This window comes from Xyrauchen texanus, chromosome 23, assembly GCF_025860055.1.
Source record: "Xyrauchen texanus isolate HMW12.3.18 chromosome 23, RBS_HiC_50CHRs, whole genome shotgun sequence".
NCBI classification, from domain to species: Eukaryota; Metazoa; Chordata; class Actinopteri; order Cypriniformes; family Catostomidae; genus Xyrauchen; species Xyrauchen texanus.
Genome location: NC_068298.1, coordinates 29,727,355 through 29,754,148, shown reverse-complemented (window position 1 = coordinate 29,754,148; position 26,794 = coordinate 29,727,355). Strand labels below are relative to the sequence as shown.

Sequence of the window (26,794 nt, the reverse complement as noted above, 5' to 3'; positions counted from 1 at the left end):
AATGCTCTGCTCTTATAGCATTGAATGCACTTTCACCACTGTCTTTCATGGATATTTTAATTGATCTAAGAACTCCAATGCATTTGCAATTATTGTGGTTCTCTTGCATTGTCTTCTTGGCATTCTCCTTGACTTTTCTTTTCTTGGCCCTGCCTGTTTTGTGTACTCCCAGCTACCTGTTCTGGCAGTTTCATCCTGATCTCATAGAGTGACGTTCATTCTATGAGACCAGGTTGGATTATTTCCACTTTTATGACATGCAGTTTATATACTTTGGAAAGAACGTGAGTGCTAAGAAAACTAGATTTTTACATTGGCGAAAGAGAATGTGAGTGCTACTTGCTCACGCAAAAGATGTTTCAGATGGCCTTATAGTATCCAGTGTTAACTAATTTCTGGACTAAATATCCTGAGTAGTTTCCAGGGTGTTGCTAAGATTTTCTGAGCAGTGTCTGGGAAGCCAATTTGAAACTTTAGCTTCCCAAGCTACACATAACTAAAAGTAGTTGAACTTCAGTCAAGCTACTCTTTTTATAATATAGTTAGCTACAATGCAAAAAATTATTTTTATATTTATACAAATTTACAGTATACTTAATATACACTAATAAGTGAGAAAACATAATATTTTATAGAACTAAATCAAAATATAGTCATAAACAGTAGCAAATAACTAAATATTTTGCTTAAAAAAAACAGAAGGCAAAGGGCCGTTAAGGCTGTGCAGAGCTTTAGTGAATCAGTGGATCATTCATGTGAACTGGTTCATTTGCATGAATCATCTGAATGAACCTACTCACTAAAGTGAATCAGAGTTTATTTTAACCTGTTCATTTACATAAACTGTTCAAAAGAGATTCCCTTAAATTATTTGTTTTACCAGAGCTACATGACAGAATGAGAGAGCACATTTTATTATGGCTACATTTCTCTATTTGTAATCCAATGTGACAAATGTAGTGTTTTGTGACGTCATTCATTTTCTTTTGTGATGCTAATTGTTGGAAAATGTAGCTCATTATTGGAAAAAGTACAATATTGTGAAAATAACTGAAACAACTGAAAAATGTAGTTAAGTTTGTTGTGTCACTATACTTTTAGTTAACGACTCTCTACACCAGAGGTGGGGAACCTTTTTTCCATTAAGGGCCATTTGAGTATTTATGAAATTATTCGCGGGTCATACAATTGCTTGCAATTTCTGATTGTGGGTTGAAATTCATGTACGCATTCTGTTACATGCTCACACACCAAAAACACTAAAAGGTCTGTCTATTATACAATATTTTGTGTTGTTGTTATCATTTAAAATTATTTTTAAACATTATTTGAAAGGAATTTTTTTCAGGTTAATTGGATCAAGGCCATTTTTTGCTTTTCAAATTATTTCTCAAATGGCATTGAGGGCCAGGTAAAATGGTCTCACGGGCCTAATACGGGCCTGAGGCCTGACGTTCCCCACCCATGCTCTACACGATTGTGTCTAGAAGGTAACCCCACAGTTTACCCAATGACCGCGAGAGCTGCATATGGCACTTACACACTGGTTCTTATTCATGAAAATGAGATTAACAATTTTGTATGTAAATGCATTTTTACGTAAATTCTGCCATTCAATTGAAAGGGACACTATACAAAATAATTGTTTTAATTACAATTTACACAAATTTGTTCTGCTTGTGTTTTGTGAATAAGGCCTACTCTATTAATTGTTTTTATTTGGAGTCCCACAGAAACCCTATACCGGCCCCGAAATCTAAATTTAAACCTACCACTAAATCTAAACTTCAGCCTAACTTCATTAACAGCGAATGAGTATTTCGCTGCCAGGGGGTGACCCAGGGCATTGCTTGGAGGTTGCTTACTACCCCGTGTCAAAAGATCCCACTCTCAAGTGTCTATAATGTTCTGATCCATGGATATGTTTGTGGCCTCATTCCAAAGTTAGTCTACTGGATTGTTTGCCCACTTAATCGTAAGCCAGTCATAAACCGTATGTCTGACCATAATATTGCTAGAAGAAGTATGAGCAATAATAATAGTGATGCTAGCCTCTGCTACAATTCAGAGTATGCAAATATGTGCTCACATACATTTTTAGAGAGTGTGTGTGATTTTGATAAATAAGCTGACATAGTATATTTATACCTTTATGAAAATTTGGTGGCTGATTTTTTTTTTCTTTTTCTTTTAAGTTTTCAAATTTATGTATGTGTTATCCAAATGTGATTGAAACTGTGTGTGTGTGTGTGTGTGTGTGTGTGTGTGTGTGTGTGTGTGTGTGTGTGTGTGTGTGTGCGTGCGAGTGGACAGTGTCTGAGTGCTCTCCTCTCGCCCACCTCGATTTTATTTTATTTTTATTTTGAAATGTTTAATGTATTAAAAGGGCCGAGGTAATGAATTATAATCTTTAATGCAGAGCGCGATCGATACCTCCACAAAATAAATCAGCTTTTTACTGAGAGCGTCAAAGTCTTTAATACACTGGGGGAGAGACAAGGGAGGGAGGGAGAGCAGGAGCGCATGGAGGGGAGGGGAGCATGACAGGAGTTGTTGATGGAAGGAGAAAGAGGGAACGAATGAGGTTAGATCAGAGTGCTTTGGATAGATGGCAATACTTATGCACATTTGTCAGAGGATTCCCAAAAAAGTGTTTAGAGTATCTTCTACAACCCCAGTAGAGGGAGGATGGATGATATCTCACCTCACAAAAGCTGCATACAAGTTTACAAGTTGGTATATATGGAAATCTGGTCGCTTTGTTTTAAAAACCCTACTCAGAGACGCAATCAAGCCCTGAGATCTCAAAGAATAATAATTCTCCTCTCAACGTAATGAAAGCCACCCTCAGGGGTCCTCTAATTTTAGCTTAAATTCTGCCAACTCTGCCACTCAATTTTTTTATTCAACACTGGGAGCCTGAAAAATATGGTGTTTTAGGCAGACAATAATTGATTTACAGTGTTTGTTCTAAGCTTTTTGAATGCAGCATCTTTATGACATTGTTTAAAATGTGGTCTACGGGATGACAATCTCGGATCACAGTGAATTGTGGCTCTCAGTATATCATCAATTCATCGACAAAATGGTATGCAGACTGGTGCATTTTGATTAATGTTGCCATGACAACTGCATAATTCATGAATTGTATTAGCGTTCTATTTGTCGTTTTTGAGTTATGATTCACCCCAGCAAGGGATTGTCAAAAAAAATTGCCTACACCCTTGTTGTTTTAAAACCCCCATCATCATCCTTCCCTCCCTCTGCCTCCCAGCTAAATGACAAAGTTTCTAAAGTGTCAGCTTCTTTCCAATGAGACAGCATGAATTAATCTGCTCTCATAAATATCTTGTTAGCATCACTATGAATGAGACACACTCATAATCATACTGATAGAAAAGCACGTAAACCACTGGGCATTACACTGCCCCATAGTGCTGAGTAATATAAACTGCAGCCTCTGTCACTATACACTATAGTATAATATATATATATATATAACCCTGCATAGTTAAATTATCTAAGTCCACGAGTGAAAATGCTTCCAATTATAATTTTTCTAATTTAATACAATTTTGAACTATAAATTTGAATATTAGCATAGCAATTGGAGTGAAAAGTTACACATTGAATTACAGATTTAAATATAAATTCAGATATAAATATATGGCATGTACTTATTATGGAAGAGTAATTACATATGTGATATAATTCATTTATTTGTTTGTGTAAATATATGCCTTATGAATGTTGTATTATGCAAAACTGTAAAAACCTATGGATACATACAAGTAGTTAAATGAACATTAACAGACTTTGATTGCTTTACTCTTGTTTGTGCTCTGAGTCTTGTGGCTTGTCAAAACTGGAGTGAAAATCTAAAGGAGAGAAACAGAAAGAAATGTAATGGTTTTTTTGGATTTATTACAGATGCTAAGGTATATAAAATAAATCACTTTAATTCTGTAGACTTACCTTCAGGTCCCGATGAAACACGGCTGACGTTTAAGTGTTCAGGTGAGATGTTCTCCTCACTCGCAACTAAAACACACACACACATAGACACACACACACATGTTTACATAGCTTTCTAATTGTGGACATACCACAGACTTCTAAAGTTTTTAAATAAAGCTAATTAAAATCAATATAGACTAATCCTAACCTTTCCCCTAAAAAAACAAAATAAAACAGCATTTTGCTATATTTATTAATCAATTTTCCAACTGACGACACCCCCACATGTCCTCAAAGGGAGGTATTATTTAGCTCACTTTTGGGAACAATTTGGTTACCAATCTATAGCTAAGTATGCACCCACACAGAGATTATTCTCAAAATGAAACAAAAAAAATACAGAGAAATACAGTACATCTTATTTGAAGTCATATTCTTATTCTAACATGTTCATATTTTCATTATCCCATCCTCATTGTTCATGTAGTATATATATCTCTATCCCTTTCTTTCTCTCTCTCACCTCTACCCTCCTCGCTCAGGCTGTCCTGGCTGTGTGTAGGGCTCCTGTCATGTTCCCAGAGGGCTATGGCGCTTGCTTGGGAGGAGCGTAGGCGAATGCGAGGCTGTGTGTGCTGGTCTCCAGGACTGAAGGACTGGGAAACTCCTCCTCTGCCCCTGCCGAGAGCCCAGCCATGTCTGGAGCCCAACTTACGCCGACCGGACCGCAGATTCGCCTTGGGTTGGTCTTCTGATTCAGGCTGGAATGAAACTCTCCTGAGTGGATTCGGGGAGACTGGCGCACTGATGGGGTCCTGCTCATGATCTGAGGGGTGAAATAGTTAAAGGTGCATTTTACTAAATAAAAATGAAATATTTTTAGTCTCTCTCTTTAGAAATAGGTATTTATCTGAGAATCTTAGGAAACCTGTAAAGAACTAAAATATGGCTGGGTCATATTTTACCAAAAATAAAAGAATAAGAAATTATATTTTGCATAAAGAGAATTTTTTAGAACAATTATAATTTTTTAGAAGACATCTCTGTAAGCATGTTTTTCCCACAAATGCCCATTGCTTTAATGCAAAAAAATAAAATATAATAATAGTTCATTTGTATTATTTTAATGTGAAAACATAATGGCTTATTTAAATGGTAAAGTGTTTACAATAGTGTTCTACTCCCTGTAATGTATGTTGATAAAATATGCTGATTTTATAAAACGTAATCATTATATTATAGTAATTCTTCACTTTTATACAGTAATACAAATACTGCACTGCAGTAATGATAATCTATTCAGAATAATCACTGAGAATGAGAACCTTTACACAGTACTGTACACATACAGTACACACTTCAGTATTTACATCTTCATAAATATCATTGATATCTACACTCTGCTGTATACAATCTGCACAATATTAATGACATCTACAAACTGCATTCCACTGCTCCTTCCCATAAATACAGAATTACTATGTCTGGTTAGGATCCAAGCACGGAATGGCCTACCGTGGTAAGGGAACAGCATCATTCATTGTTATGGGCTTTTGGGGACCTTTTTTGTATTTTACAGAGTCCAGGAAACCCTGCGGTTTTAACTTATTGGCACTCTCTTCCACTCTGTGCTATAATACATCTAATGTTATTACGCTGGGCCTTCCAGCCCTGTGGCTCTCACCACGCGCTGGAGATGGAGAGGTGTGTGCACCGTCTATCACATCTGCGAGGTTCTCTATACTGCCAGCAGCAATGAATTGAGGACGACCTTCTTTACTTCCACCTTTCGGTTTTATCAGCTTCTTCATGCGGTCTGCTATCCAGTTCGACTTCCTGCAGCCACAAAAGAATTTAGGTGATTGAAGGGTGGCGAGTAAAGTCAAGGTCATGTGAACACCTCAAAATGTTTCCTTTATCGGGGTAAGTCACAACTACCCCCATTTCATTTTTTATGTAAACGCCTTAAGCACTGCTCTTAGGGTGGGCAAAATTTGTGCATGAATGTTAATGTTTTGATTTCAAAAGCAGAGAGTAAGCCAAAAGTCAGATTGTTTTTTAATAAACTGATTTCATATAGTAATCAGTGTGCATGTAAACATGCTCATTGACCCAATTAGTCTGCAATTAGTTGGGTAAAGCACACAACAACATGACAGCAAACAAGAAACTGTCTTAAAATGTGCGTAGGCCAATGAGATTCAGTCTTGCAGTGTGCACTTGGCTTATGATTCAGATCCAGTGAGTCTGTGGTAAAGAGGTCTGCTAGAGGCAGATGTTAAATGCTGACTAACTTTGGTTGTTTGGGTGGGCACATGCCAGGCAGCCCTGGTTCCAGAACTCGATACTGGTCCATTATCTTATCCACCAGCTTCTGCTTCTCCCTGCGCAGCTCATTGAGTTTATCACTGAAGTGGAGAGAGAGATGGACAAATGGGAGAGAAATAATGAAGGCTGTTCACTGATGCAGATGCTCCCTAAAGAGTGCATGTGAATGTGTGTTTGTGTTCGTACAGGTACTCTCTCTGCTGGTTGTGGTGTTGGTCTCGGCTCTCTAGGCTGCTCTCCAGCAGAGATTTGTTCTCTTTGGCGAGACTCTGGTTCTGCTCTACTAGATGTCGGTTCTCCTCCTCCATGTTTACCTTCAGCTGGGTAAGGAGCTATAACACACATATATCTGTTTAAATACTTTGGCTGTCAGAAGATTAGAATAATTAACCATGATTAATCTCATGATATTTAGTTTTATAGTGTAGTTAATGTGATAAATATCAATTTTCTAATTTGTTGATATTTGCATCTAGATATATTTATTGTCAAATAATGCATTTAGTTTAAATACATTCAGTTCCTCTTATAAGAATCAACATCAAAATAATATATGTCAAAGATGTTTGATTACCACAACAGTCATGCTTCAATTATAATTACATTCTGCCTTACAAAGGTTGCAAATAACCCTACATTTGTTACAAGCCCTATCTGGATTGAATTTTTTAAAATAGATTAGAGAAGGCTTAATCTGTTATAAAAGTATTTAATTACTCTCATAAGTAAATGTATAAACTACTGCATAAATACATAATTCAACAAATTCAGATACATTCAAATTAAGTATTATTTTACATGATTAATAATATGTTTAATAATAAACAAATAATTTTCTTATCAGTTACTATTGTTAACGTTGTTCTAAAATTTTAAAATGTTAGCAAAAACTAAAACAACACAAATTCCTTTTTAATCATAACTGGGACATACAGCACATGAACATATGTGACCTGCTAAATCATTTGGAGTCACTTTGATTCAGAAACACATTTGGATCTTTATGCACTAATGTCAAAGGTACAGTCTATGCTTTCTAATTATACAGTTATGTTGGTTTTACTCCAAAAATTTTTTGTGATATAATTATTACAATTTCGGCTGATATAATAATTTAAATGCTTCCTTTTTACTTTAGTGCATTCATTTAAAAATGTGTTTCTGGGTCAAAGTGACACAATGATGGAGCAGGTCACATTTCACAAACCCAGGGTTTGTGATGTGTTAAGAAAAGATGTCATGCACATGTACACACAAAACTGTCATGATGTTTAGCATGCATTCAGACCTGATACTGGCTGCTGAGACGGACATTGTTGAGATCCAGCTGCTGGTTGTGTTCTTTAAGGGTATTGAGTTTTCCCTCCAGTCTGGTCCGTTCCAGCTGAGCTGTACTCAATTCTGCCCGCAGAATTGAACTCTGAGCCACCAACTCGGATTGGACCTGAACCCACTCCTTCTGCAGGCCCTGGTATCTACAGATCGTCAATATATTCAAAGAGCTTTTAAAAAACATAAATTAAAAATAAAAACATTATGACATATTTTATTTATATATGTTTTTATTTATTTATATATTTATGTATATATGTATATACATAATTTATGTATATTTTCTATATATATATATATATATATACATATACAGTATATATATATATATATATATATATATATATATATATATATATACATATACAGTATATAAATGTGTGTATGTATGTATATATATATATATATATACATAAATAAATATATAAAATAAGAAAATAATTTCAAGTCACATCAATGTTTCATGTGCATTTATTTATTTGGATAGTAGTCTTGTAATAAGCTGGATAATGGGGAGACTAACTCAAACTGAATGTGGATTTCAGCTGTTCGGCAATTTCTTTGTTCTCACATAATTACAAACTTTCAAAGCAAATCAATATTTAATTTCCATATATATATTTATTTGATTAGTAGCCATGTAATAAGTGCGACAATGTACTGTCAGCCGGTTGTTATCATAAAAACCCATAAAAAGTGGTCATCAAGCATCAGAAAGGGGAAAAAAATGTGATCTCAATGATTTAGACCGTGGCATGATTGTTGGTTTCAGATGGGTTGGTTTGAGTATTTCTGTAACAGCTGATCTCCTGGGACACACACAACAGTCTCAAGAGTTTACTTAGAATGGTGCCAAAAACAATAAAACATCCAGTGAGCGGCAGTTCTGTGGATGGAAATGCCTTGTTGATGAGAGAAGTCAACGGAGAATGGCCAGACTGGTTCGAACTGACAGAAAGGCTACTGTAACTCAGATAACTAAACAACTATAATAACCACTCTACAATTGTAGTGAGCAGAATCGCATCTCAGAATCCACAACGCATCGAACCTTGAGGCGGATGGGCTAAAACAGCAGAAGACCATGTCGGGTTCCACTTCTGTCAGCCAAGAACAGAAAACTGAAGCTGCAGTGACCCACCCATCTGTGTACCTCAGCAGAAATACAGATTCATCAGACCAGGCTATGTTTTTCCAGTCATTTTACATTTTTAATGAAAAAAAAATGTCTTTGAATTTGGCATAAAACCTGGACATGTTTACATGAGATTTACCCCAACAGTGTCTCTTTACATCCATCCATTCAGCCTGTCGTCTAGAAAATAAATGATCAAAGCACCAATCTAATCTAAAAAACAGCCATCCAACAAACTGAACATGCTGAATAAATGTGAACTCCCTTCTAACGAGCATGTTATGTAAATTGTTCCTTTCATTCTGTTCACCAAAGCAACAAGCTTTACAAACACTTTCACAGGCTGTCATGCCATGGCAACAACTACTGGAAACTGGGCTATGACTCACACTCTGGTGAAACTTTTGTGGGGCGTACCATCAGTGCACTGGGTGACAAGATTTTCTAGTGGGTGGCAGCATCACTTCCTCTCTCTTTCCTATGAATCTGCTTAACTGTAACTTCAACCCAGTGTTGTGGTCCGATCAATTATGACTTCTCACCTTTCATTGTCCGTTCTCAGTCTCTCCAGCTCCTTCTCGCTCTCCACTTGCCCTTGTGTCACTCTCTTCATTTTCTCTCTCTCCAGGTGTATCGATTCTTCTGCCTCCTCCAGCTGAGCTTTTCGCTCCAACAGCTCCTTATATCTGGACAAGCACAGCGTTTAGAGCATTTTACAAGCTTGAAATATCGTTTGCTAAACCGTAAATTACTTTTATTAAATGTACAATGTGTAGCAACATACTGTTACTCATGGAGCAACAACTGACTGATAACATGTTCCAGTTTTCTCTGTCCTTTAATGTTTAGGTGTAAAGCATGTTTTCAGCCTCTGATACAATTTTTGCAATTCAAGTAATGTTGTATTTATCGATTTGCTGCCATATGTTTTCGTATTTCAAGTTAAACTCAAGATGCAGCGGCATTCACAGCCTATCTTACTTAAGTAGTGTGACATATTTCTGAGTACAACAGGATAATAAATGATAAAAAAAAATGTAGGCCGGGACTTGATTTGATCTGTCAGGAATTGATTGGATTGTGAAAAGTGGGCATTCCATACCAGAATGGAGCCAGAACTGATCTGAGTCAGTTTGTCTGATTTGATTTGAGAGTGAATAGCTTAACTTAAATTTTCTTAATGATTATTATTATTTTTTTAGCTTGACAGAAAGCAGTCACTACTCGCTTTCATTCTATGGCAAATTAACACTTTTCTGTTCCACAGAGGAAAGTCAAAGGGGTTTGGGGAGACATTAGGACAGTAATGATAGAATTAAGTCAGTAATGATAGAATTTCCATTTTTGGATAAACTTTTCCTTTTAGAAAGTAAATAGGGTTGATTTTGATTTCTTGTTGATTGTATGCTGACAGCCTCATGTATAGTGCTTCAAGAATTTCTTGAAACTTGTCTAAAGCACTGTACCTGGCCTCAGTGTCTTTACACTGAGCTTCTAGACTGCGACTGTTGCTTTTCAGCCGACTGTGTTTGACCAGCAACTCTTCAAGCTCCGTCTCCTGTCTCTGCTGTAGAGCCGTCAATCTCTCATGATCCCGCCTTAAAGCCTCCAGATGCATCACTGACTCCTCCTTCTCCTTTAGCCACACCCTTGATTCTCCCTCCAGAGCTGCCAAGCGAACCTTGCTCTCATTGAAACGTGCCAAAACTGAAGCATGTTCGGAAATTAGAGATGCCTGTTCCACCTGAGAGTGAAAAATTATAAAAGTGATTGACTTGCAATACCCGGATGACTGGTCTGATTTCACTTTATCCCTAGATGTACAGTCATTCTTCAGAAATATCAGAGCGCCAAATCAGAATCAATAATTTGTGACAAATTTGCGAGACGAACTGCCGACGAGAGGTCTATTCACAATCACATCGAAACCAAAATGAATTAAATGAAAAACTATTTCATCCCTGTAAAGTAGGCGGTGCTGATCTGCAAACATTTATTCTTGTGCATTGAGCAATCAATGCATGATATTAATATATTAAACACAGTTAAGGCAATCATTTTTCTAATTTGGCATAACTGTTTTATTATGTTTGTGTAGCGAAGGGGGGCCGGGCCGGGCTAGAATGTCGCATGCCCGGTCCCCAATCGGCCTGATGGGGCACGCGAGGGATAAAGGCGGGCGGTGACGACGGTTCGAGAGAGAGAGAATTACGGGCATGTCCGTCATGTGTATGTGTTTATGTTTGTGTGTTCTGGTTTAAGGTTTCATTAAATTATTATTTATATTGACAAGCCGGTTCTCGCCTCCTCCTTGCCCATCTTAACCCCCTTACAATGTTCTTTCCATGTTTTTGATGCAGTTAGAGGAATATAAAATCTGTGTTTATTGTGCGAGTGAGATGAATAAAGAGCGCTGTTACATTTGTCCCATGTATTCTGTCATTATGATACAGTGATATAAATACACATGAAATAATGTACATTAAGTAAAACAGGTATGGCATTAAGTATGATATATAACATTACAAATAATATTAAGGAAGAAACAGCCTCTTGGTCTATTTAATTATTGCATATTTGTATCAAATTCAGGGTTTCTTATGTGCTGTGAGAAAAAAGCACACTTACAGAAATACTGTGTGTGTTATTTTATCCTTGCAATAAAAAAAAGCAGTGAGGTTCGGCAATATGTTTGTCTACACTAATAGAAGGGTTTTGCATGTAGTCTTTTTATGAGATATTTTTACTACGAGCAAGTCCAAATAAATTGCTGAAACTCACTGCTATTTTTAATGCCTGAAAGCATTAAATTAATATACTGTATGTATTACATAAAATACATTAAGAAAATGTAAATAAACGTATATTATATAATATGAGGCATCGGCACATTACATTATAATTCTAAAAAATAATGTATTGTGTTTATTCCTAAATTATTTATTTACTGCAAATGTGCATTGAATTAATAATAATAATAATAATACAATTATTTTTATAGCATAGCACAAAAACCTTCACAAAACATAAAATCAAAACACAACACATTCACATAGTAAAGGCATGTCTATACATGAGATTTCAAAAGACACTTGAAAAACAGACACAGATTCAGCAGAATCCTTTAGTTTTACACCTGGAATTTGGAACAGCCAACAGTTCACAAAAAGAAGATCTAAGAAGTCTAACACATGTGAAACGGGTGATCCTCTTTGAATACTTTGAGTGGCAGGCTAGCAGCTAGTTTGTTTACAAATGGTGGCTGTGGAACTCCTTTCCTTTCTCAATGCTTTGTGTGTCATTGGTTTTTGACCAATCATAGGCTGGAGCACCTCCCACAGTCTACCACATTCCCTATATGCCCCAAAAGTACACTGTAAACAATTGCTGTAAATTTACGGCCAAATTCTTACAGAAATCCACTGTGATTCTTAAATACAATAGTTTGCCGTTAAAAATGTTACATTCTGGGAGATCAAGAGCAGGCTCACTTAACTAACTAGTTTTACGGTAAAACGCTGTTCTATGCAAGGCATTAGGGGAAAATTAACATTTAAAATCATGATATCATCTTTGCGAAAGCTATAGTGACATTTTGAAACATATTTTAAAACCCCCCATTACATTTTTGTTTGTGGTTAGTGTTCATGATGTTTCTAACCAACTCCTCTGTTCTTTATCATCTCACATCAACCTTCACTTGTCTGTCTAATGAGAAGTCAAATAAAAATAAAAAAATAAACTTTTGAAGCATTGTACATATTAAATGTACAATGTTGCCAGGATTGAACAGTGTATTTTTTATGAAAAACAACAACCTGTACACAGTAAAATAACACCCCTAAGAGAAATATCCATTAGCCTTTGTGCTTGAATAAGTATGTATGCTTTGGCAATGCATTGGGGCTACAAAAAAAAAAAAAAGGGGGGGCTGGCACCTTGGAACATCCATATTATTATATTATGTTCTTCCAGCCAGTCAATTTATGTTTAAGTAAAACGTCTAGGTTACTATTGTAACCACTGTTCCCTGATGTAGGGAACGAGACGTTGTGTCGAAGCAACGCTAGGGGTCTGTCTTGAGAGCCTCACGCATCTCTGAACTTGAGAAAAGGCCAATGAGAAATTGGCAGACACAATTTGCATGTGCCGCCCCCGGACATACGGGTATATAGGGAGGGAACTGTGTCTGTCCATTATGGATTTTGCCCTGAGGAGCCAAGACTGAGGTTCGGCCATAACAGTGGCTCGGTTCAGCGTCGTGGCCAGGAGGACACAACATCTCGTTCCTTCCATCAGGGAAAGGAGGTTACAATAGTGACCTATATGTTCCCCATCTGTCACTCACTTTGACGTTGTGTCGAAGAAGAGACACTAGGGGTCCATATTTAAAAGCGACAGGCCACGTCAGACTGCATGTACCCTTCGCCAACGCCCCATAAAATCGTCATAACCTTCTGGTTCCTGGCACCCCAAAGGGGGGAACAAGGCCACATTCCAAGCATGGGAGCAAGCCGTGCCAGCCGCACCTTTTCTCTCTCTATGTTTCTCACATAGAATTAAAGCGGCTGGGTCCATCTTAACGCTATCACATGCATCGGGGAAGGTGTTCTTTTCCAACTCCTATTCTTTCAGGGGGAAAAGACCCCACGGAGACCACTCCTGCCCAGGCTAGGGGAGGTAAAAAGTGGTCAAATACATCGCTTGGGTTTTCAGGCCACATGTGGAAAATGGCACGGTGGTAGATCCTACCTGCTGAGAGGGAGGAGTTGCAACAACACGGCGACCGGGGGGCAGTGGGGACTGCCCAAGGGAGACGCAGGTCCGCTCGCAAGGGACCGTATCACACAAAATACACACAGGGGCCCGTCCTTTGGAGCACCTATTCCACTACAGAGTAGTTTCAGTACCCGTAGTTGGGTCTGGTCGGGGAATTCCTCCACTGAATTCATGGACCAGAGGGCTAGGGAGGAGTCATCCAGGGAGCCGAGTTAGTGGGGTCTCCAGGGATAAGAGCGCACGTGATCGCCTCAGTGGAGGGAAAAGGCGCTAGATGCAAGCGGTGCCCCCGGTCAGTTGCTTATGCGTTACCGATGTTCTACTGGCTCAGACCTGAGATTGTAAAATCTCGTAAAGGTATTGAGTGTTGCCCAAGCCGCTGTTCTGCATTTGTCTGCTAGGGAGGTGCCATTGGCCAGTGCCCACGAGGATGCCACACTTCTCGTTGAGTGTGCTCTGATCCGCAAGGGGCGAACCATAGAAAGGGTCAGTGTCGAGGCAAGATAGAGACGTGAAAGTACGCGTCCTTCAAGTCTACCGCTGCGAACCAATCTTGAGCATTTTGAACGGGAGTTTGTGCCTGGTTGAAAACTCACAAGTCCAAGATCGGTCGTAAGCCACCGCCTTTCTTGGGTACGATGAAGTAAGGGCTGTAGAAACCCTCCTTCATCTCAGCTGGATGCATCTTTGAGTAGAAGGGTCACGATCTCCGCATGCAGGGTGTTGGCGTCTTCACCGTACACTGAGGTACAGCGGACGCCGGAGAAAGGGGGCGGGGGCCTGGTGAACTGGATCACATAATCGAGTCGGATGGTCCCGGCCAGCCAGCGCTACGGGTTGGGAAGTGAAAGCCACGCATCCAAGCTCCGTGCTAGGGGCACTAAGTGGACGACTGTTTTTGACGTACCTGGTGGGGCTTTGCAGCGGGGCGGAGCAGGCAATGCGGCGTCAGGAGGCAAAAGCGCATCCCGAGGCTCTGGTGCTGAGAGATGGCTCGAAGCACTTACCTTGCTCCGTACACCCAGTGTGAATACCAATCCATTGTTCCTAGTCAAAAGGTTGTTTGGAATTAACATTTTCTACTTACCAAATACATAAATACGTGGACATAAAAAATATTATTTTTGTGTTAATTATTTTATTATGTTACTTGTAGAGACCACAGAGTGATATGTGATAGAACAAGAGTGTTGCCAAAGACAATAGTCATTATTCCGAAATATCACAATGAATGCCATGATTGACCAATCAGAATCAAGTAGAGATCCGTATAACAAAATGAGAAAGTGTAGTCAGTGAGGTGTTAATAACGAGCCTATGAAAAGCCTGTATAATTTCAAGTGGTGTGGTTTTATGCTCTGCCAACAGTGTGATTGAAACCCTTGAGTGCCCACCTATAATCAAGACACAACTACTACAGATTTAAACAAATGTAATTTTCTAAAATATATTACCATTTTGTTCAGCATCAGTGGGTCCATTTTGAGACAAGCAACCCACACTTAATCACACTCACCTGTAGTTTGGTGTTGAGGGCCTGTAATTTAGCACAGTTCTCTTGCAGCGAGATGGAGTGGCGCTGCAGGGTGACCAACTGCTCTCTGTGTTGAGCGGAGGCTGACTGAGACTGGTTGAGCTGAGACAGCAACACCTCCCGCTCACGCTGCAGAACTGCATTCTGGGATAAAACCGGAGGCAGAGAATTCAGCGGGCGAATCAAAGGGCAGTTATTATCCGTTCATTCAGAAAGTAATCTAAATCTCTGGACAGCATTAATAATGTTTAATTAAAGACAGGCATTAGGTATCCCTGTGGGGCCACAAATGTAATGACATTTCAAGGGGTATTATTCTGCATTTTATCTCACCTCCCTCTCTGTATTTATCAGTTCCTGGCTTGCTGTGGCAGGCTCTGATGTTGTCTGATGTTGTTTGTTCCCTTTGTTTATTGAGTCTTTTTCTGTACAGAGAGATGTGGGCCCAGAGCTCTGGTTGTGGTTAACCTTATCTCCAATACTGACAGCAGACTCCTCGGGGCCTCCTGCCAGTGGTACAGACCGTCTGTTTGATACAGAGTCTTCTATCCTCTGTGTGTGAGAGTCAGTTGGAGATGAAGTGACCTCTGGACTAGATCGGTGCTGTTGTGTAGCTGCCATTTTAAGCTTGGTCTGCAGCTGCTCAAGTGTGTGGTTCAGCAGTACCACTTGATTGGATAACTCCTGGGACTGGGCTTTTTCATTAGCCAGTTCCTGGTTGTGATTGGGATATCAAAGTTAGACAACTGCTGTATCTTAACAGCTTAATCCAAAACCAAACAAGAATCTTGTTAAGAACATTTTCCCAATTACAGCTTTCATTTGAACACTTTAAAGGTGCTATAAGTGATGTCATTCTGGAACTTGTGCCAGATTTAGGGGTCATTCACACTACCTGCGATTAGTAGAGATTCATTTTCAAATAGAGCAGGAGATTTGCAGTGATACGTGACAAAGTTACAAAAAGTTGAACATTTTGCAAATGAGGAGTGATGCAATGCTTCAAGTACAAACAGGAGCAGAGATCACATGATGCGTCTCTTCTGAGACACTGTAGTGGAGTGCAGGCGTGACGGGACAAGTTTAAGTTACTGAGGGCAATTTTCACTGGTGTCTGTAACCACATACATGGACATAACTAAAGAAAATTAGACACTTAAAACCGTATCAGAAATTGTCGAAATTGAGTTTGATTAAAAAATGTATAGGATATTGTAAATTATATAATGCATTATGCATTGATGAGATTTTTTAATAAATGCTTAATATACATTTTTGGCCAAAAAACGTGGCTCTAGTTACTAAATTAGACACGCCCCTCTTTCCAAAACCCCGCCCTCCAAAGATACAGTTGAACCGTACAGTTGACTGTTGTAATCAGAAATGGAGCAGCAGCACATCAAGTCAGTGTTGTCACTTGGCAACTGCTTATTAAAGGAATATTCTGGGTTCAATACAAGTTGAGCTCCATCGACAGCATTTGTGGCATAATGTTGATTATCACCAAATGAATTTCGACTCGTCCCTCCTTTTCTTTAAAATAAGCAAATATCAAGGTTCCAGTGAGGCATTTACAATGGAAGTGAACGTGGCCAATTTGTGGAGAAATATGAAGCTTATAATTTTATAAAAGCACTTACATAAATTTTTCTGTTAAAACTCATGTATTATTTGAGCTGTAAAATTGTTTAAATTGTAATTTTTAAAGTCATTTTAGGGTTTACATGATTTATCACACATAAATCATGTTAACACAGATATTGTTTGTGTCTTGTGTCTATACGTTTGGAAAAAGTGAGTATTTTAGTGTTAAAAAATTGGCCCAATTCACTTTCATTGTAAATGCATTACTGTTACACAGATTTTTGCTTTTTTTTAAAGAAAAGGAGGGGTAAGTCAAAAATTATTTTTGTGGTAATCAACATTATGCCACAAATGCTGTTGATTTAGTTGAACCTGTATTGAACCCGGACTATTCCTTTTAACTGAATATGGTATTTGACTTGAATAATTCCCTTTAAATTCTCCACACTTAGGTTCCTACTTCCCATCAATGGGCTCCACTTTGAACACACACAATGACTGTCTGTGACAGTCTTCTGATTGGCTAAATAATCTACTGTTTACAGAGACTAGCGCTGTCACAGACATGTGGGATATTTCAGTTATATGTGGTACATAAGGGCTTTTTTGCATGCAATTACATAAAAATTGCTTACAGCACCTTTAAATACTCTCACCAAGATGCATTTTAAGCACAGTTATCTAAGGAGCTTTAGACTAATTGAGTTAAAGGAACTAGAGAACAGTTCCTGGTTGAAAAAACATTATATAAAGTGGCTCATTTCTGTAGCATTCAGCACCAAGGGACGTCCAGGCAAACATAATTGCAAAACTAAGGTGTACTGCAGAGCTGTAGTAATTGCCTTTATCATTCAGACCTCGCATATACACAAACCTTTTCTAGAAAGTTAATCTGGGTCTTGCTCTCAGCGTTGAGTGTACTGAGCTGCTGGTTTTCCTTCTGCAGCTCCTCTAACTGTGCATATGTCTCTTTGAGCTGGGAAAGCTCCTGACCCAACCGTCTGTGGGCAGATATAGTGATTGATATACATGACGTTCTTATACGCATGATGCTATTTGTTTCACAAGATAAGAAAACTTGTGCAAAAGTGCCAACCAGCAATATAGTACCTGTTTTGTGCCTCTAGGCTGCAGGCTCTTTGGTTACCATGCTCTAGGGCAGAGGTCGTACTCTCCAGTTGTTGCCTGAGTCGGGCCATCTCTCGTTCTCTTTGTCTTTGATCACGCCGTTGGCTGTCCAGCTCTGCCTGACACGACTCCTTCTCTTGCTCCAATCGCGTGACTTCAAGGATTGCTTCTTCCCGCCCTCTGGTCAGAGACTCCACCTCCAGGCTAGATTCCCGCAGTTCAGCTTCCATCTCTTCTTCACACCGCTTGGCAGACTCTAAGTTCCGCCCCAATCTTTCGAGGTCGGCCTTAAGGTTTTGGTTGATCAGCTCCAACTGATCACCCTATGAGTCAGAAATAGTTTTGTTGCCTATGGTTAAAATGTAAAATATGAAAAAAAATCTATTTTATCTAAATTTAGAGGCTAGTTATCAACTTTTATATTTTCTACAGTAAATATGAGTGGTGCTTGCCCATGGAAACCTCACTGTCACATTGCTAAGATGTAATGGGTGGTAGCCAGGGTATTAATATGTGGTTGCTAAGGTATTTTGAGTGGTTGTTAACACATTGCAATACAGTAGCTAGGGTGTTCTGGAAGGTTGCTAGGGCATTGCTAAGTGGTTAAATTCATTCCCAAGTCAAAAGAGGCCAACCCAAGTCTCTATGATATTCTGGTCAATTCCTTCAATTTAAAGGGATAGTTCACCCAAAAATGAAAATTCTCTCATCATTTACTCACCCTCATGCCATCCTAGATGTGTATGACGTTCTTTCCTCTGCAGAGCACATAGATTTTTGAAGAATATTTCAGCTCTGTTGGTCCATACAATGCAAGTGCAATTTGAAGCTCCAAAAAGCACCCGAAGGCAACAAAAAAGTAATGCATACGACTTCAGAAGCAATATGATAGGTGTGGATGAGAAACAGATCTATATTTAAGTCCTTTTGTACCATAAATCTCCACTTTCACATCCTTTTTTTTTTTTTTGGCAAGTCGTATTCTTCATGCATATTGCCACCTACAAGGCAGGCAGGAGAATTTATAGTAAAAAAAAAAGACATTCAATATTGATCTGTTTCTCACCCACACCTATCAAGTAGCTTCTGAAGATATGGATTTAATCACTGTAGTCACATGGATTACTTTTATGCTGCATTAATGTGCTTTTTGGAACTTTAAAGTTCTGGTCACCATTCACTTGCATTGTATAGACCTACAGAGCTGAGATTATTCTTCTAAAAAATATATGCTGGTGTTCTGCTGAAGACAGAAAGTCACACATCTGGGATGGCATGAGGGTGAGTAAATGATGAACTATCCCTTTAAATCTATGGGACATTTTCAAACAAATATTTGAGTCTGATTACTTAGAAAAAATATTGCACACCTCACCAAGCCTATTGTGTCTTTTATATTCAGTCATTGTTATAGCATAACTTTCATCAAAATGTTTCCCCAGTGATGTAATTAATGTCTTTTCTTTCACAGTAAAAAAAGAAATCTGTCTCACCTTGCGTACTGCAGCCCTGAGTGAGTCTATGCTGGCTCTGAGTGTCTCTCTCTCTCTTTCCAGTGCTGCTCTCTCTCCCTCTAACTGAGCAATCACCGCCACCTCCATCTTCTGAAACTCCACCTGACTACGCAGACGCATCAGTTCCTCGTCCTGCTGCATAGATTCACCCTGCAAAACCTGAGAGACCTAAGGTGTTATTTAGCACAGTGGATTTTAACCTTTAGTTTGCCAACTGGAGGTTAAAAGACATTAAAAACGTTAAGGCACGTTTTCTATAAAGTTGCTCACTGGTAACATTAAGACATTAAAGGAATATTCCAGGTTTAATCCAAGTTAAACTCAATCGATAGCATTTGTGGCATAATGTTAATTACCACAAAAATGTATTTTGACTTGTACCTTCTTTTCTTTCATTTTTTCAGATTAACAATTTTTTATTTGATTCACATATTTGAACATAGAAAAACAAAACATATAAACACAGAATCAACATTAACCCCCACTATTACCCCTCCACCTCCCAATTCCCAATCCCACCCTGGCCCCCAACAATATTCTAGTGGTCGTACATGATATAGCACACACACACACACACACACACACACACACACACAAATAATAATAATAATCACACTTCCATAAATGACAGATATCTACCCCATTTCTCCAAGAACAAGTTAAACTTCCCCAGTCATCTAAATGACCCTACTTCAAAGGCCGCAACACTTCCCATCTCTGAGCATCACTCCTGAAATGAGTGTGCTCCAGCCGACCTCCATCCCCTTAAAAATATCTGTCTGGCAATCATTAACAACTCTTTATGTGTCTATTCTCAACATTGATGACCGCCCCATTGCCCAAAATACAGAGCCTGGGGCAAAATGATAACTAAGTGCCCAATACATCACACACCATACTCTGAACCTTCAACCAAAACTCTTGGATCTTAACACACCCCCAAAAGACATGGGGTATGGCTCCATCCTCTGATTAGCATCACCAGCAGGTGGGTGTTTCTTTAAGACCAAGCCTATACAATCTAGAGGGGGTCCAATAGAACGATGTAAAATCTTGAATCGCATAAGGCGCACCCTTGCGTCTCTTGATGCAGATTTGACCTTTTTTAGAATCCTAGCCCACATTCTCTCCTCTATTTTCAAGTTTAATCTTTCTCCCATAATCTCTTGAGAGAAGTTGAAGCTCCAGGGAGTAATACCCTGATGCCTCATGACCTTTTCCAAAAGCAGTAATCACCACTTGCATAGTATCTGCCACTTTAGGGTGGTGATGCACCGCAACTGTCTTATCCATTTGGGGGATCTCCATGTCCCTGTGTCCCACCCTGGCATCAAGGGTAGTGAGAGCGGATGAGCGAGGAAGTTGGTTTCGGGCAGTGAAAGGTGCCTTCCACAACTACTTCATCTCATCATGCACCTCCGGGTAGAAAGGAACCTGGGGGGCTGTGAGTGGTGCCCCAAACCCAGGAACAAATCGTCTAGCCACGAGGGCTGATGGGAGGACGGAGGGTTCCAGTCCAGCCCAAAACTGGGCGGCCTGGGCAAGCATATGGCCGGCACACCCGAAGGCAATAGCCCAGTCGAGTCCTCAGTGTTAGAGTCTGGCAAGACGTTCTCTGATGCAGTGGCGAAACTCTCATCCAGCTCGGGAGCTCCGAAAGTGTCATCAGACTGGCCGTAAGTCGAGCCGGTCTCATCTCGGAACCGGACGGGGGCAGACGAGCATGCTGGGGAACGGGTGGTCTGCTGGGATTTACCCGGCGAAACCATGCCTGTTATTCTCCTGCAATCGCCGGCCCTATACCCATAGGTAGAAGGCGCGGCGTGGGGGGTGGCTAGAGTGGTTTTCTGCCGGAAGAAGGAAAGCCGTGACCGCAACGTTGCCATGGTCACGTTCTTGCAGTGAGAACATGAACCATCCAAAAACGCTGCCTTGGTGTGATCGCTGCCCAGACCGTGAGGCAGCACCCATAGCCATCAGAAGCGAAGAGGTAATGACCGCATCCAGGAATGACACAAAGACGGAAGGGCATCTTGAGAAAGATGAAACACAACCGCTCGGCTCCGAAGAAAAAAATCTGTCTGAACAGATGCATGCTTCCCTCCTTTTTTACCCGTATGTCCGGGGGAGGGGCATGCAAATTCTGTTTCCTGACGGTCGGCGGCCGTTCCTCAGCTCTCAGGCGACCGGTCTCCTCCGTCCCCCAGCAGATGGCCGCGTCTGCTCCGTTGGGGTGGATTGTAGTGGCGAGGACTCCACTACGGTGCATCCCTCCTCCTTCCCGGATTTCGGCACCAGTGTAAGAAAGTTCAGTGGAAAGGAGGAGGTGAGAACCAGCTTGACAATATAAATAATCTTTTAATAAAACAAAAAACACCAACATAAACACATGCAGGGCAGCTGCCCGTAACTCTCTCTCGAACTGCCGCCTCGGGTCGCCTTTATCCCTCTCAAGGGCTTGATTAGCCTGATTAGGGGCTGCGTGTCAAAGTGAGAAATTGTCTTATTTAACAAGAGTCTAGTAACATTACTAGATGTCCTTCTTAATTGTGAGTGGCAGGGGCTTTCTTTTTTTTACTTCAGTTGCTGTTATTGTCTAGACCATTATATCTCTGTGGGTGGATGGTGAAAGAGATTTTACTGGTGCTGTAATGTAAAGTAATCTTGTAGTAATTAGGTTTTTTGTCATAACATAATGGTTCATTACCTCTATCTGTTTCCTAGCCTCCATGAGGCTTTCTGCTGCCTTCTTCAGCCTCTGGTTCTCAGCTTCCAGTAAAACCATCTTATGCTCGACCTCCAAGACCTTCTTACTCTGTTCTGCCAGTTTAGACCGCAGATCCTGGGCTAGAGTGCTCTGTCTATCAGCCTCTTCCAGGGCCTGCTGAAGCTGCTGATGTAGGATGAGGGTGTCCATGGAGAATTGATCTTCTTCTGTCTCCTCTTTCTGTGTGGTTTTCTGGGCTTCAGTGTTGTACTCTGATGGCTGGAATGTCTCCTCTGTGACATCTTTCTTATCTATGTCTTTCTCACCCTCAGTCTCGCCTCTCTCTTTGGTTTTCATATCAACAATAACTTTCTTTTTTCTCTCACAGAGGATTACGCTGCCCCCCTCTCCCCCCTCTCCATCCTCTCTCTGGGCTTTTATTATGTCTTGCTCTCTTTCTTCTTTTCCATCCTCTTTCTCTCTTTTTGTGTCTTTTCCCTCACATTCTCCTCTCAGGATTATTTCCTTTTTCTCTTCTTTTCCCTCTGTGACTGTTCTCTCCACCTCGAGGTCTTCCTGCTTCTGTTTTGTCCTCAGATCTGCCAGATTTATCTTCAAGTGGCTATTTTCTTTCTTCAGACACTCCATCTAAGAGTTGAAAGAGAATTAAAATGACTCGATTCAAAAGTTGAGACAAGGACAACATGAAAGTCCACTGCAGAAAACCTTTTTGCATTGTCAATATTAATGTCTTGTTTTCAAATAAAAGCACTGTTAAATGACTTGAGAAGCAAATGTGTGTAAGATTGATCGTTTTTTCTTGTATTATGCATAAATACAACATAAATTAATTGGGTTTCAGCTTAGCACAATAAAAAACTATTTGCCAATGGAGATTTTTTTTTATTAATTCAATATATATTCTTAGAAGACATATTTTCAAATTATCTTACATTTGTTTTTGCTTTTTAAGTACATGTATCTTTTTTTTAGAATGTTTAATTATTTTTACTGGAAAATAAGGTAAACAGCTTTCTGGAATACTTGATTCTGACTGGTAAATTGCAGCATTCTGCAGTGAAATATTTTTGTATAATGACCGCTAAACTGTCAACGCTAGTTTTGTGTCTCTTGTTTCATTATAAAATGATTTAAACTCAAATCAATATTTTGTGTCTATTTCTTTCTTTATTCGGTAATAGAATAATGTACAATCTGCTGATCATTATCACAAATCATAAAATTAATAGTTCGACATCATGAGATGCGTTTGAAGCTGTGAAACGAGTATAAACGCACACCTGTAACCACACATTTCATATTATAATTAGGGCTGTCAATCGCTTAAATTTCAAGACATTAAAGGGATAGTTCACCCAAAAATGAAATTTCTCACATCATTTACTCACCTTCATACATTCCAAGATGTATATGACTTTCTTTCATCTTCTTAACACAAATGAAGATTTTTAGATGTATTTCTCAGCTAAATATAATGCAAGTGAATGGGTGCCACCATTTTTAAGCTCCAAAATCCACATAAGGGTAACATAAAAGTACTCCAGACAACTCTAGTGGTTAAATCCATATCTTCTGAAGCGATATGATAGGTGTGGGTGAGAAACAGATACATATTTACAAGTCTTTTTTGATGATAAATTCTCCTCCCTGCTCAGTCAATCTCCACTTCATTATCACTTTCACATTCTTCTTCTTCATTTAAGGTGATTCATATTCTTAGTGCACATCGTCCCCTACTGGGCAGGGAGGAATTTATGATAAAAAATGACTTAAAAATCTGATCTGTTTCTCCCCCACACCTATCATATTATGTCTGAAGATATGGATTTAAACACTGGAGTCATATGGATTACTTTTATGCTGCACTTATATGGATTTTGGAGCTAAACATTTTTGGCACCCATTCACTTGTATTGTATGGTCCTACAGAGCTGAGATGTTCTTCTAAAAATCTTCATTTGTGTTCTGCAGAAGAAAGAAAGTCATACACAGCTGGGATGCCAGGAGGGTAAGAAAGTTTTGGGTGAACTATCCCTTTAAGAAAGATATCACATGCCGATTAATTAATCAAATTAATTGCATATATCATTATTTGCTGAGAAAGGCACCCAAATAAAGATAATTCAATATAGATAATACATACAGTAGTTATATAAATAATTATATAATTTATATAATTATAAATATAATATCTAGGGCCTAAAATAAATATAATTATTCAGATTAAAATATATTGCATTATTGTGGCAGACAAGTAAACTTTTGATTAGACTATTAAAAAAGTGGCTTTAGAATTTTTAGAGGTTTTATTACCATATCATTAAACAAGCCTACAGTTTACAGAAATCTGCATATTTGTTTTTTTATTATAAATAAATGATAATTGACAGCCCTCTTTATAATAAAAATAAATAAATAGCAAAATTGCTTAGTAATGGCAAACTCCTACAGTTAGGATTATTAAATGTATTACTTGGTGGAAGAATTATTTATTCTGTTAATTATTAATAATAAATGTAACTGTTTATTGGACATTGTGTATTTTTTCATATTGCTTTTTTCATCAGTGCTTCAAAAAGCAATGAGCCATTCGAGTCCTTGCATTACAGTGATTTTATCACTGGTAAGGGGTTTTAAGCACTACATTTTGCACCTTATTACATTAATATACCCTTTTTGGGTGACACAAGACCCTGATCAGTCTATCAGGTTTGTTGTGCTTCACTTAAATCCTCTTCTCCGTCTAAACCGTCTAACCTCTCTCAGTGTGCTTTGAAGCTCTTGTGAAAGTTGATCTGTCCGTCCCTGAAGCTCTTCAATTACCTCGGGGGAGCTGGCGTGCTGAGCCTACATGAGGGATGGGAACATGGGAAACATGGGAATTTACACAGTGGTCTATTTGTATCAGATGATGAAACTTGTAAGATGTCCTTGACCTCTGACCTCCTGTTCATCCTGCAGGCGCTCTAGTCGTCTTCTAAGCTCAGCGTTTTCATTTTCAGCTCCCAAAAGCCTCAGCGAGGAAGCTTCGTTTACCTCTTCACTCAACGGCTTCAGATCTAAATGAAAGTGAGGCAGACGTTCATGTACACACATGCGTATTAAAGGGAATAGTTCATCCAAATATGAAAATTCTGTAATTATTTTCTCACCCTCATGATGTCCCAAACCCATGTGATATATATTCTTCTGTGCAAGAAGTTAGGCAAGTTTTTTACACTCTTATTTTCCATAAAATATGTGAATATGAAAAAATGAATGGGGACAGACAATGTCGAGCTTTAAAAATGACACAAAAAAAGACACCATAAAAGTGTCATAAAAGTTATCCATACAACTTTTTGCCTAAATTGTACACTATAATACAAGTCTTCTAGTTAATATGAGTTGATGTTCACTAATAATCTTCCCTGCAGCTTTTATTTTGCATATAAAAAGACGAATGCCATTACCGTGTCATGTAACAGATCAAAAAGTTTGAATATGTCATATGGACTATATTTATACTTTTTTTTGGTGCTTTTTTGTATTTTTTTTTTTAGCTCAACACTGTCCCTTTTACTTTAATAGTCTGTAAAAGCTCACCCAGGACAATCTGCTAAATGTCTATCTAATAATTCCAATAACCAAATAATTCTCTTTTTTGTTCCACTGAAGAAAAAGTCATTCGGATTTGGAATGACTTGAGTGTGAGTAAATGATAACAGAATTCACATTTTTGGTGGGACTATTCCATTTAGACATGATTGAAGTCATGAAATCAATGGTATGGCAATAGCATGAGTCATAATAGCTAATTGAACATAATTTAAACCTACCAATCTGAGGGATATTTATTTCCTGAACTTCCTCGTCAGACTCCAGCTCTGATTGGAGAGAGCGCTGATGTGTGGAGACACTAAAAGTGACATTCTCAGAATGAGCCTGACGTTGAAGATCCATCTGTAGTCTCATATTCATTTCCAGCAGCTCGTCCACACTCTGTCTCTCCACATCACGCTCCTACACACATTCAGTTATATACCCCTATCAAATATATCCCTTTCATTTTAAAAGTTGAGTCAATGCTGCTGTGTCACAAACCTACAACTGATTTACTAATAGTTGTGTCTGCATACTAAGCTGATATAGGAAAAATTATTTTAACATCAGAGAAAATACAAACTTTGTTTTACTGAATCAAAATCTAGCTCCACAGCCACAAATTGAAGCATGCCATAAAACCATAAGAGTGTTAATAAAGTCATGCATACACCCTCCATGTCCATGAGTTTCTGCCTGAGATAAAGATTTTCTTTCTCTAGTTCGCGCAGAGCTGTGCAGCGTGCACGAGTGTCAACCAGCTGCTCCTCCAGCAGAGCTTTGTTCTCTTGCAGTGAGGCGCAGTACAGCTGCTGCTCCTGTAGAGGACCAAATAAACCAATATTTACCGTAAACTTGTTTTACATTGCCATGGTTTCTTTCACCTCTTTTGTTCTATGACACTGATCATTTGCCAATATACATGTCATAAGTAACTAAATATTAGGGCTGTCAATTTAACACAATTAACTGGTTAGTTCAAACAAATATAAATTCTGTTGTTATTTACTTACCTGTTATTACTATGTTGTCTCAAACCCATGTGACTACAATGAGAGCCTCAGTCACAATTCACTTTCATTACATGGATATTAGAAACAATGAAAGTGAATATTGACTGAGGTTGTCAGTCGCTAACATTCTGCCTTTTCCAAATTTTCCTTTTTGGGTAAACTATCCTTTTATTATAAAAC

General features: G+C 38.9%; 1 protein-coding gene across 1 annotated transcript in view; it reads right to left on the bottom strand.

Moving 5' to 3' along the window:
- Positions 1 to 3,581: 3,581 nt before the first annotated feature.
- LOC127663004 (girdin-like) overlaps positions 3,582 to 26,794 on the bottom strand; it is a 42,739-nt gene continuing 19,526 nt past the window's right edge. Inside the window, exons 11-29 of the mRNA XM_052154381.1 lie at positions 26,273 to 26,419; positions 25,838 to 26,021; positions 24,963 to 25,078; positions 24,777 to 24,866; positions 21,999 to 22,646; positions 19,271 to 19,450; positions 17,760 to 18,100; positions 17,524 to 17,650; positions 15,399 to 15,779; positions 15,048 to 15,209; positions 10,219 to 10,496; positions 9,295 to 9,438; positions 7,574 to 7,760; positions 6,472 to 6,617; positions 6,252 to 6,365; positions 5,642 to 5,793; positions 4,481 to 4,783; positions 3,976 to 4,041; positions 3,582 to 3,878 (exon numbers count right to left, since the gene is read on the bottom strand). Coding sequence (XP_052010341.1) covers positions 3,826 to 3,878; positions 3,976 to 4,041; positions 4,481 to 4,783; positions 5,642 to 5,793; positions 6,252 to 6,365; positions 6,472 to 6,617; positions 7,574 to 7,760; positions 9,295 to 9,438; positions 10,219 to 10,496; positions 15,048 to 15,209; positions 15,399 to 15,779; positions 17,524 to 17,650; positions 17,760 to 18,100; positions 19,271 to 19,450; positions 21,999 to 22,646; positions 24,777 to 24,866; positions 24,963 to 25,078; positions 25,838 to 26,021; positions 26,273 to 26,419 — 3,819 coding nt within the window. The 3' untranslated portion in view covers positions 3,582 to 3,825. The remainder of the gene's footprint in view (positions 3,879 to 3,975; positions 4,042 to 4,480; positions 4,784 to 5,641; positions 5,794 to 6,251; positions 6,366 to 6,471; positions 6,618 to 7,573; positions 7,761 to 9,294; positions 9,439 to 10,218; positions 10,497 to 15,047; positions 15,210 to 15,398; positions 15,780 to 17,523; positions 17,651 to 17,759; positions 18,101 to 19,270; positions 19,451 to 21,998; positions 22,647 to 24,776; positions 24,867 to 24,962; positions 25,079 to 25,837; positions 26,022 to 26,272; positions 26,420 to 26,794) is intronic.